The sequence below is a fragment of the Cygnus olor genome, chromosome 5 (assembly GCF_009769625.2).
Source record: "Cygnus olor isolate bCygOlo1 chromosome 5, bCygOlo1.pri.v2, whole genome shotgun sequence".
NCBI lineage: Eukaryota > Metazoa > Chordata > Aves > Anseriformes > Anatidae > Cygnus > Cygnus olor.
This window is the reverse complement of record NC_049173.1, coordinates 37,548,883-37,561,108: the sequence shown is the minus strand read 5'-3', so window position 1 is coordinate 37,561,108 and position 12,226 is coordinate 37,548,883. Positions and strand designations below refer to the sequence as shown.

General features: G+C 47.1%; 1 protein-coding gene across 1 annotated transcript in view; it reads right to left on the bottom strand.

Annotated features, from left to right (window-relative positions):
• The window catches only part of ACTN1 (actinin alpha 1), an 87,391-nt gene that overhangs the window by 43,426 nt on the left and 31,739 nt on the right, over nucleotides 1–12,226 (bottom strand). The window contains 1 exon segment of the mRNA XM_040559501.1: nucleotides 4,287–4,401. Within this exon segment, the coding sequence (XP_040415435.1) occupies nucleotides 4,287–4,401 (115 nt within the window).

The window sequence follows — 12,226 nt, the reverse complement described above, 5'->3', positions numbered from 1 at the left end:
ATTGTTCAAAATCATAGTGAGCTCAGCGGTGGAATTAACCTCTCTGTACCATTAACCACAATTAATGGTGCCTGGAAATGACAGTAACTTCCGCTCCCCATGAAGACAGGTGAGGAACTCATCTCCAGCATTTACAATGTGCAATTGACAAAGGAAATCTCTCTTTCTTGGAACTCCTTACTGTCAAATGGTAGGATGAGCTTTTATCTTGCCTTTCTTTTCCCCAGACAAGCTACAGACCTTGTATCTCTCTAGCCTTTGCACCAAACGGTCACAACTGCATCTACCAAGAAATAAAATCACTTCTTCCGTGAGCAGCTTTATAACTGTAAGAACCACCATCTCAATTCCTCTCCATTAAATGTTCAATGTATTTCTAACTCTACGTAATGGTCTTGTACACAATGGCATGCAGTTTAAATGTTTATAATGAGGCAGAGAAAGGGAAGCAGCACAGCTCTGAGCTAAGGCAGGTAAATCTCTGGTGGGAGTGAGTCTTAGGATACACACTGGATCCTGACTACAACTAAGCTGGGAAATTTGGAAAAGCACTTTGTGGGCCTTATTTGTTTGAAAGAGCTGCATGAAGTGATGTCCTTCTTGACTGGCTGCAGGTACTACTTCCAGGGCCTGCTTTTCCTAGCACTAACCCAACACTCAGGGTAAGCAAATTAAAGCTTGGGCAGACAAGTGGGCTTTTCAAAGGAATCGGTAACAGAAACATAAGCAGACAGGACATCAGGAATCACCTGTGTGTGACCGACGTGACCAAAAACCAAACAGAGCAGCCTGGGTTTCAGATCACAGGCTCCAGAATACCATATATTATATATATAAATATACAAACAAAATGCAAGAAGGTTTTGCATTTGGAAAAAGAAGTTATGGAATAATTAAAAAGAGATCAAATGGGCAAGTCCAGGCAAGTAATTACTCAGATCTGTTCAGTTCCAAGACCCTCCTGCTTTATCCCAAGCCTGAATATTTGAGTCAATGTGAGCCGACTCAAAACCTTTACTTGAGACTTAAGGGCGAGAAAGAAAAGTACTTTTTTAAAGAACTCTTTTTCATATTAAAACTGGATGGCTTGTTTTCCTAAGAAAAGAGTGAGGAAATGTTACAAGGGAGAAAAATAGATTATCACCATAGTCATGCCCTCCAAAGGAAAAAAGATCTGGAAACGAAAATCCTTTAAAAGTGTTTCAATTATTACTGTAGGCTGGTGTCAGGCTTAAGGATAAAACCAGATTCACTTTCAAAATGACACAATTAAAGTAGAAAAGGTGTATTTATGGTACTACCGCCTTCCTAGGATTAAAAATATCTCTCTCACTTTAATGGACCCTCAAGTACACATCATGGTGTTTTGCTTTCTTTTTCCATCTGAATAATGCTAGTCATTGAAAATAGAAGTGGAAGCACCTTTTGTGACAGTTTCACAATGACATTTTTACAAATGTCGTTTCAGAATAGACTTAAGCAGATTAATGCTGCCAAACATCAACAAACAGGTTGAGCCAGCTGAAAAATAACCATTTTCTTCACTGATGTGACTGTAAACTAGCCTTGCAAAAAGAAAAATAAAGAAAGAAGCTCAGGTTTCAGCTGGAGCAGCGGCAGGCCAATCCAATTCACCTTGTGGCTGCATAATGCGTGCTGCCAACAGGAGGGAGAGCATCTGAACTGCTCTCCCCGGGGCTGGGGAGGGCAGGATCGCTCCCTCTGCCAGCAGCATGATCCAAGAGCAGCCAAGGGTGTTTGCAAAACTGCGGCCTCCCTTTCTCAAATACCACAGTAGGATATTTGTTTTAGAATAATTTTTTAGTGAACTTAAAGAGTCCCCAAGCCCAATGGCTATTTCCTTCAGTCCCGAACTTTATTCCAAATTTACATTTCCAGAGCAAAGCCTCACATGGTTCCATGGCATGCAATATTAATAATGTAGACTGTTAAAACGGAAGCCTGCTAGAAATATGTTCTACTTTCAGCTATTTGCATTGTTGCTTTATTTCTCAGTACTTCTCCCAGCTGAGACAATGAAAATAAAATGGTCGACTCGTTTCCAGTCTTCAATTCTCCTGTACTAGCCCAAGGCTGTACTTCAAAAGCCAAACAATGCAAGGAAGTGTTGGCATAGAAGTTGTTTACAGCAAATTTGTTTAGGAAAAATTTCAATTAGTCATCCCTTCTGTTTGGTAGAGAAAAAAAAGAGCTGTATAACTTCATTTGAAAAGTACTAAACGTGGGCTTGGACTTTTTCAGTCTCATGGTGTTATTTTTGAAACAGCTTTGTCAGGGGAAGGAAATCCATGCAGTGAAAAATGAAAGTGTCTCTCATAGAGCAATTTCTATGGGGCCCACCACAGAGAACAACAGGAGAGGACTTGTGTTGATATCACTCCCTCGCACATCTCAGGCCAGAGGACCAGGTGGAGGTGGCACTTGGCTCTGCACAGCTCTTGGCCGGCCCGACCCTGTGCTTCCATGGCTAAAGGCTCCCCTGGCCATCAAACTACCCATGGCGTAGCTGGGTTAGAGGAAAAGATCAGCCCACCGCAGAGCAGCCATGCCCACGCCAAATTCCTGTCAGCAGCTCTGCAGTCCCCCAAAACGCGGGAAGAGGAAGGTCTGGAGAGAGCCAAAAGCTGAGAGGAAAGGCCAGAAGCTGAACTGGAGAGCTACGAGCCATCCGGAGACTCTCCCTTTTGGCAGGCGACCAGCAGGAGCCGTGGCAGGAACACAGAGGCTAGCCCTCTCCAGCAGGGAAGGCATGAGCAGGAGACTCGTTCCCCTCACGTGGCGGTGCTGGGAACCGCTGGGCTGGGAACCGCTGGGCTGCTGCTTCCCAAGCTATGGGCCAGAGGGCTACTGGTGGGGCCAGCAGCTGCGGGGAGCCTCGGCCCTCACAGCAGGATGGGGATGCCCATGCCTGATGGTGGGCTCCCAGCAGGACAACAGGTGAGGAAAGGTGAGAGGTGAGGAGAGGAAATTAACCAGTGTGAGGCACGAGACCTGCTGCTTTAGCAGCCAGCCTGCCATACTCACTGCCCTCCCCTGTTCATGATTCCCTCCCCTGCCTTCCAGCCCAGCAATCAGAAACTAAGCCATCAGGGTCCACCTGGAAGCCCCTTCTCTGGAAGGGAACAGCTCAGCAAAAAGATAAATACAGAAAAGAAAAATTGGACTCTGCCAGCTAGCTTCTCACAGGCACTGCAGGAGCAACACGTTCTGCAGGGCTCTGATAACATTTTGAACTTTGATTCCTACAAACCACCAGCGTGGGCATAAAAATGAGGTTTTATCCTATATCCATAAATTCTCAAGAACACACACTGACAGCATCTTTGCAGGAGCTGGAGAGGGTTAGGAAAGGAGAGGCAGAGAGAAGGTAGTCTGAGTGCCTCTATCATGGCAATTTTATTGGAAAACATACCAAGAAGGTCAGGAGTGCAAATCCCAGGGTTGCTGTTACTGGCTCAAAAGCCATCAGAAGAAAGTCTGTGAGCACACAACCCCAGTTTCACACATGTAGTCTTATCCCCCATCATGCCTCCCACAATACTTAAAGGTACTTATTTCATCAATAGGGATTATTGCTTATATGAAATAATCCCTGCTGAGGGAGATATCTGCCAAATAGTCAGACATTTGTGATAGGGAGTTAAAACATATCTGACCTAACTTGGTCACTGTTTTTATTTCAGATTGTTTTCTGGGATTTTGTTTTGCATTGGGATTTTTTTTTTCCCGAAGGCCTGAGCACTGAGCTCAGATTGAAACTAGAATGGAAAAACTTCAGTCACAGCTGAAACTGAATGACACAGAAGATTTACTGGTCTGACTCCCCTCTTCCAAAAACTTCTATCCTATTCCCACTGTCATGTGGCTTTAGGATGATTTGCCAGTGCAGCATTCCCACACTCTTTCCAGAGCTGCTTCATCAGCCCTGCCAAGCAGTAAGAGACATTGCCTGAGCCTTCACAGGAGGCTGTGCATTCCTGACGGGTGGAGGAAAGCCGAGAGGCAGGAGCAGGAATGCAATGGGCAGCCTGCACAAGCCATGAGGCTTGGAGCACATTCTAAAAGCACATTCATGGTCACTGCTGGAGACGAGATATTCGTTAGGGAGAAATTTGTTCTGAATCAGAAAACAGCTGTTCTTATATTCCAGCAAAATCAGCAGCGTTACAGCCCTTGCTGTCCCTATTCTGCAAGGAAGGGGGAGGACAGATTTCAGAACAGAGATGCTAAGGACGCTTGAGAGCACCACACAGAACCTCTCTCACCTGAAATGACTTCCAGAAGTAACATGAGTTTAAGACCATCCCTGAAATCTTCCTCTATGTTCTCAATCTGTGTCCCAGCCTTGCGGAGGTGAGAATTACACCATGCTGTAAATGTCTAAAACACAGAAAAGAAAAAAAATAAGAGAGCAGTCAGTAATCTTCCCAGAAGCCAAACAACAGTTCAGAACCAAAGCAGTGCTGCTAGGGCACTGTGATACAGATTGAAACACCACTTAGATTATCACCTTCCCATCTTGCAGAGCACAAGTATTAGTACCTAAATATCCGAGGGAGTTGCAGGGTGCTCCCATGAGAGAGTCTGATAGAGATGGTCACTTCACGGCTCCAGGGTGCCTGATCTTCTGGAGAGGCCCCTAAAGTTTCTGCTTAGAGTATCTTGAAACTTATTTTAAGGCATGCTAAGTGCTCACATTACTGGGGACTCCAATGGTGTTGAGGGACACATGTTAAACATAATATGGAGGAGAAAGGAAAACAGTATTCCAGATCTCCCTGCCCCTAGATAGGTGCTTGAGAAAAAAAAGATTTTTTAGTGCTTTTTTTTACTGCAAATTGCCTCCAGACTACTCCATCACCAGCAAAGGCTGCAGCCTGTGGGCAGCACCAAGGGGCAGACAACTCAGCTATGTAAACCACATCCAAGAAGCGTGGGTCCAGCTGCCCCTGTTCTCGCAACTCGCTGCTGAGCAGCCCCCCTCTCCTGCCTGCCTGTTTCCCATTCGCCCTGCAGCTGCAGCAGCTGCTCACGTGAAGAAGTAAATGCTTTCTGAACTACAACACCATCACCCATCGCAACACAAGTGCCGGTCCTCCAAAGGATAAGAGTGAGCATTACCCATGCTGCTGCCTAGCGGAGTCCCAAACTCGCACCGCTTGAGGGCCTCTGGCAGAGGGATCGCTGCAGCCACCTCAATGACAAAAATCACAGACACTCTGCAATTAGTGATACTCTGCAGGGCCAGTGGGGTAATAGTAGGAGTTTGAAGTGGAGGAGGAACTGAAGTCCAAATTACAACACAGCCAGTGGCATTAAGGCTAAACAAAACTCTTTCTGGAAATGCCTTCTGACCTCAATGGCCAGGATAAGAGGATCTCTCATACGAGAGAAATGAATTTCGCCACAACTGATGACAGCACACATTTTCTGTGGTTGCGCTCCGCCAGCCCGTGCTCTGAACAATGGGCACGTGGGGCACTGACAGGGAGGAGACCATCTCGCCAGTTAGGGGATCCACGCCAGGGTCTGAGCTGCCACAAGACACGATAATAGAGATTATTTCAAAAGAGCACCATGTGAACGGGTCTGAAAGAGAAAAGTAAGTGTTGTCACTGGACAGTGACACACAAAACCCCGAGACACCTCGGTGTGACATGCTCTCGGCCGGATGAACCACAGAGCCCAACCTGGAGATGCAGAAGCCATTTGAAACAAAAGAGCTGTTCGAAGAGTAAAAGGGAGCAACTAGCTCTTTATGGGCGGACAAGTTTGTCCAAGTGCTAACGAATGAGTTTCACAGTGTTTGAACAGGGCACCAAGCAAACCCTTTCCTTTGTACAGATTGATAACCCCTCAATCACTCTTTAAATAGACGGGTGAGGTTACTCAAAGACTGGGCAGCTCCCAAAGCTCGGCGCTACCGCAGAAAGGAGGTCTTTCTTCCCTCCCTCTCCCAGACTTGCTCCCAGAGCCAACTCAACTCACCGACCCAGCACAGAGCTGTTTACTTGCTCTGGTGAGGCACGGCTCCTGCTGAGGCAGTGCCCGGAGACGGTCCAGCAGCGTCCAACAAGCCTCTGCAGGAGAACATTGGGCTCACCTGGACAGGCAGGAGGGTGAGGGGGACCAAAACACTCATGCCATCGCAGGCTGCTGGGGAACTGCAGCGGGAAGGACTCTGCTGATACTGAAGCAAGGCACGCCAAGAATTTAGAAATGCTTCACCACTGCTCACACCGCGCACTGGATTGCAAGAGGAAGATTGCCCCAAACAGCACCAAGACTTTTCTTATTTTTTTTCTGAAGGCTGGGTTTCCTCTATTAACCTGCTTGCATTCCTGCTTGCACGACTGCAAATAGTGTAGCAGAATCTCTCCTAGGAAAAAGCTTTGCTTAGCAGCTGCCGAGCTTTGCAGTGTTGTGCTCGAGCCGCGCTCTCTGCTGGGGCTGCGGGACGGAGCAGGATAACAGCGCAGCTGTAAATACTTCCATGGCAATAGCTCTTTGGACGGGTACACGTATTGTGAAAGTCTGAGATCTCTATTTTCAAAATGGCCTGGTTTCCTTCCAGACTTGGAAGTTTTAAAAAAAGATTAAGCCATTAAGCACCTTTTATTGCTTTTTATTGTTATTCCCCTGAGAAATAAGTGGGTTTTTTTCTTTTTTTGGTTGTTGTTTTGTTTTTAGGATAATAGTAGCTGTATTTGAAAACATGCCCTGTATCCTGAAGTACATCCTTTTGGCACTACTTTCTTCATTCCACTGCCCGTGCTATGTGGAAAGAGGTTCCTTTATTCGGCTCCCTTTTGCGGCCAGGCTCCTTCACTCCTCCAGAGGGGCAGATGAGAACAGAGATGGTTTCAAATGCTATATCCTCATCACATATCAAAGTACGAGAGCAAGTTATGTCAGGAAAGTTGTAGATGCCCATGAACCTCCCTCTCATTTGTGGAAAGCAGAAAGAACAAGACAGCTAGTGACTGGCCTGAGGTCACATTACAGAGCTGTGTTGAAGTGAGGAGGAAGCCCAAGATTTAACTCACAGGCCACCAGGCTGCAATTTCATTTCTTGTACGACTTCTCTGAAGACAGATCAGTTTTGTTATTCATCAAACTAAAGCAGATCAGAAGGCTCTGCTCTAAATCACGGATAAGCCCAGCGCAGCTCAGCTGGGCCTCTTTTTGCCCATTTTTTGAGGAACTAAGGGGGCTACAGGGTCTACATCGCCAAGAAACACAGATGAAATTAAAAGCAAACGACAGACCTTCCAAACTTTGCATTATTGCAAAGCCTGGCATGATAACCACAAAACTGAGATGACATTTATTGGTGCAAGGGTCACCTAAGCCTCGGTGGAAAAGTACAGCCCAGAGCCAGCCCTCCAACTTCTCTGCTGGGGCCTTCTCCACCACGTCACGGACATGGACGTGCTGAAGCAAGATGCTCCTGTGAACTGTTGCCATTAGGCATCAGTGGGACAGCTGAAGCCTCAGCTCCTCAAGGCCACGGACCAGAAAGAGTTAACAGATGGTTCCCCCACGACAGCTCCCAGATGTGCAGACGCTTTCTTGAGGTACCCTTCAGGTCCTACATGAACTCCAAAACACCATAAACAGCACAACATGTGGAAACAGCAACAACCAGCAGCCCTACGTGGATGCATTAGGCCATTTTACAAGCAGGATTATAATGCTTTTAATAAGACTGGGCATTTATAGCCATGGGATTCACAAAGAGTATTCTTCACAGACCAACCCTGAGCAACATCTGTCAAAACACAGCAAGCAGAAAACAACTTTATGTTGCATCTGCTGCACACACGGCTTGGAAATAAAATATCTTCTTACTTCAAAGTAGTCAGTTGGAAGGAGATTTGACAGACAGCTGAGAGAAGGTTGAAGAAATGTGTTAGAAAAGTCAGGGAGAGCAGAAGAAGGGAGAGATGAAATTTTTGCTGCCTCCTGGGTCTTGCAATCCTGGCAGTCTTGTTTGGAGTCATTTTTACTGACTTGGCTTCATGCAACTGCACAGGATCCTTTTTGTTTTTCTGGGAAACCTACTGAAACCACTCTCTCGCCCCATCCACCTTCTGTGCAACGAACCCGCTCCTCCCCGTGCCCTGAGCCATGGCAGCAAGAAGCGGGGGCAGCTGCCGAGCCCTGCGGGGCTGCCTGCCGCCAGCTGACAGCCTCCAGCCTCCAGGGAGCGGAAAGGGCTGTCGCGAGCAGCCAGCCCTATTTTGGGTGCAGGCTAGGCCCAAAAAGCACCTGAGTTTCCTGGGGAGAGGCGAGGCAGACCGCAGCTTGGGAGGGAGGGCTGAAAAACCCCGTGTCGGGTACAAGCACAGAGCCATGAACTCAACCCTCTTCTCTAAAGTAGCAGACATTCTTCCTCGCCGTCTGCAAGTGCAGAAGCCTGAAGATTATCCTCTCGCTTACCTCTAGCTCCCTGTCCCAAAGAAGAGAAAACAAATACTCTGTTAATCTTGAGGCCTAAGAAAATTTCACAGAAGTGGAAAACTACTTACTCTTACCAAATAACGGCCCAAAAACACACTGTCAACTGGATTTTCTTCATATGAATCTCACACCATAAATTTTCTATGGTAACTTCACCAGAGGTGCAAATGGAGCTGTGTTTCTTGGCCCTCAGAACTTTCCATAGATTGTACTCTTAATTTCATTTTTGGACACAACAGATCTCCCCAAAGGTCTGTTTCTTGTTCGGTGCTCACAATGAAGGGATGCCCGAGGAAGGAGCGTGTGTGCGTGCACGTGTGCATTTGTCATCCCTGCTCTCTGCCTCCCCTGCTCCAATCTACAGTTATGACTTGTACCTTCCTTATTTTGATTTATTTTTTTAAAACACCCCAGTCTCATCAGCAAGGTCCCTGAGACTGACATCCCCTCATCCCCTTTTGCTATTTGTGTGCTAGGTGCTGTACAAACAATAGGACCTTCAAATTCTACCACAATATAACCTGCCAGATGATAAAAAGAATAAAAAAAGTCACTAAAAGCAACAAAATATGATCAACTATTCTGCCGCTGCCTCAGCATATAAGAGAAATTTATTGCTGGGGTCTCTACAAGCCTACTTGCATACCTATTTTAACAGGCACGGGTGTCCTTTTTCTGACACAACATGAGAAGTCCCCGCTTCTTCAGGGTTTGCTGTTTTAGTCTTTGCCCGGGCGTTACACACTCTCTGGTACTCTTTGCACCCCACAACCTTTTCTTCTGTTCCTGAAAGTCAGTAACCTTTCTTCTTTGCATTGCCTTTTCCCAACTCTCTTTGTGGTAGCAGAGTGGTTCATGCAATGTTCCTACAACTTGGGGAAGCAAGCCAACATTTTTAAGTTCAGAGAAAGCTTCTGCTTGCACTGTGCTGCTGCTGAGAGCAGATCGAGAGAGCTCTTTGCTGCAAGAAAACAGTCATAAAGCACTTCAGCCTCTGAGCAATTTTAGCAATGTAAATGTCGAAGCTACCACAACCACGCAAATGACATTAGAAAAATAATATATGGGCAGTTTTATCTCTTTGCGGCTGTGACAGTGACATTCCAGCTTTATCTGACCTTTCCAGATGCTCTTTACTTCTCTCCTTGCTAAATCACTCTTCCATGCAGCCCTGCTTTCCATGGGTGAGTGTAAACTTCCTGACACAGCCAAGAGACTGCCGTATTTGTAGAACGGCCCCGGAGAAGCTGTAATTGAGCCTGAGCAGTGCTGCTCGCCTCCTCTCTGACACCAGAAAGAAGTCTGGCTAAAGCGACCAAAGAAAGAATTTGCTGGAACACTGCTTCGCCGGCACACCACCACCATGCTCAAAGGCCTCCAAGATACCCTCCTCCCTTCCTCGTATTTACACTGGGGGATGGATTTTAATCAAGTATTTCAACACAGTTCTGCTTCTGCCATGTGTCCACAAAGCCCTGGCTCCTCTGAAGGAGGGGATGGAGTCGCTAGCACACAAATTGCAGCCGAGGAGCACAGTTTTACACTATCTGCACGCGTGCCCTGCAAAGTGAGGTCCTGACCAGGCTGGGAGCTAAGGGTACCAGTCGCTCAGGCAGATCCATGCTCGCTCTTGCAACAACTCCTACAGACAATTCCACGCTGCAAGGAATTTCATTTGAATGAAACTATCTGGAACAAGGATTGAGGCACTCACCCAATAACGACTAATAGTTTTTTAAGAGCAGTCAGGAAACTGCTGCACACGAGGTTTCTTTAAGCCGCGGAATTAGTCCTAAAGCAGTTCCAGCTGCTCCAAAATGGGCTCCTTTCCACCCTGGTAGTCTGGGAGCTGAATATACCATATCGAGCAAGGAGGATCCTAACCCACAGTCACCACAAACCTCCCTCTTTCTACTTGAGCAGACAGACGAGGCCACCATTTGCTCATTACTCGGAAGCGTTTGGATGGAGAGGCCGGGCAGGCCAGGACCCAGCTCCCAGGCCCCCAGCCCAAATTTCCTGCCCTCAGCACCAGCGCACTACTACCATTTACCCCAGAGCCCCACACGGTTTCCCCCCTGCTGGTGCTATTGCTCTCAGAGTCTCCCTGGTGCTCCTTTCTCCCACCACGCACCCGAAAGCATTAGGAAGAACTGCTGGTGGTCTCCTCGTGGCTGCTTGTCACCGCTACCCAAACTCAGCACGGGCCCAGAAGAGGGGCTTGGCAGCAGCTTTGCTTCCTGCCTGCGGCTGTGGTACGAGCTGACACGGAGGTGTTCAGTTACGCAGGGAAGTTACAAAGCTATCCCAGATCCTGTCAATGCCTTGGCACATGGAAGGCCATGGCTGGACAAGGCAGACCACATAAAACAACCATAGTGAAGAAATTTGGGTGTTGAAAGGGGCCTTCAAGAACTACTCCTGCGACCAGATGTGCCAAAATAGGGTCTCCAGGCCCACTTGAACAGTTTCCTTGTCTGTGGGCTGCAAGTGACAGAAATTTTACACGTCTATATTTTTAATTTTCAACTGAGTGAGGAAGTCCAGCCCTACAGCCCTCATCTCTGAATTCTATACTCTGTGGTTTACTCTTCAGGCACCCTAGCAGAGCTTTAAGTACACTAAAGCCACTGGCAGATGACTGGCAGATGACTGTCCTCTGTCGCAGATTGGAGATCCTCTACACGAACCTCACTGCAACTCCAGGGAGCTCCCCAAAGTGCTTTTTGTTTGAATCTGAATCTTTTGTTCGAACTTGATCGGCCACTGTTCGCGATACCCTTCAATTTCGTCTTCCAACCTGAAAATACAGCCCTGGCTTCACTGCCTGTTGCTCTGTATTTAATGCCGCCTAACAATTCCCAAAGGAAGAAAGGCACTTGATAAACCATTTCAGCATTTACTCATTTCAGCCCATTCTCCGGGACACAAGGGAGGTTGAAAGAGCTTGGTTTGTGCTGAAGAGGTATGCTATCAGCAGTTGACCTCTGAAGAATTACAGGTATGATGGTCAGCGAGACCAATGCTGCACAACAAAGAACTTTGCTTTCCCATGGGGTTAGCCCATTCTTTCAGAAAAAGGCTGAAGGAATTGAATGGATATTCAGAAAGAATCATTACAGAAACTCTCAGCACTATTTCGCCACCTCCACAAAAGGAGTTTAGTACCACTGGCATCAGGGATAATGTCCTGTTCTGGTCTAATTGCAGCTGCTGAGTTCCAAGTGCGGCTGAAAGACAAAATATAGCCCACACTGCTTCTGAAGTACTACATACTGAAAGGAGGGAGGTGTCCCTGTATTATACAGCATGTTACCAGCATCCAGATAACGAGCCATTTGGTGGCTGCCTAAGGCATTACCGGGGGTGAAAAGGAAAATTGTAAGTTTACTTGCATCTTCCAACTCCAGGGAACAGCTGCTGAACTTGGAAAGACAGAGTTTGGTCACTGCTTCTGCACACCCGGCTCCAGCGAGTTCCCAACTCCGGCTCTGCAGCTCAGGATGAGAACAGCACTAAAGGAGTAAGAGCCCCGGTCCTGACTGCATCTGCATGAGCCAGGCTGGATCCCACTGGGGATGTAACGCTCACTACCAAAGCCTCTCCTTGTCCAGAAGAGCTAGGGATTGGTGCACAGGGGAAACAAACCCTTCCTGACAATCAATCCACCCTTCTGGACAATGGCAACGAATCAGCATACCACTTGCAAGAAGCTCAAGTAAATTCAGTGTAAGAGTTTTTC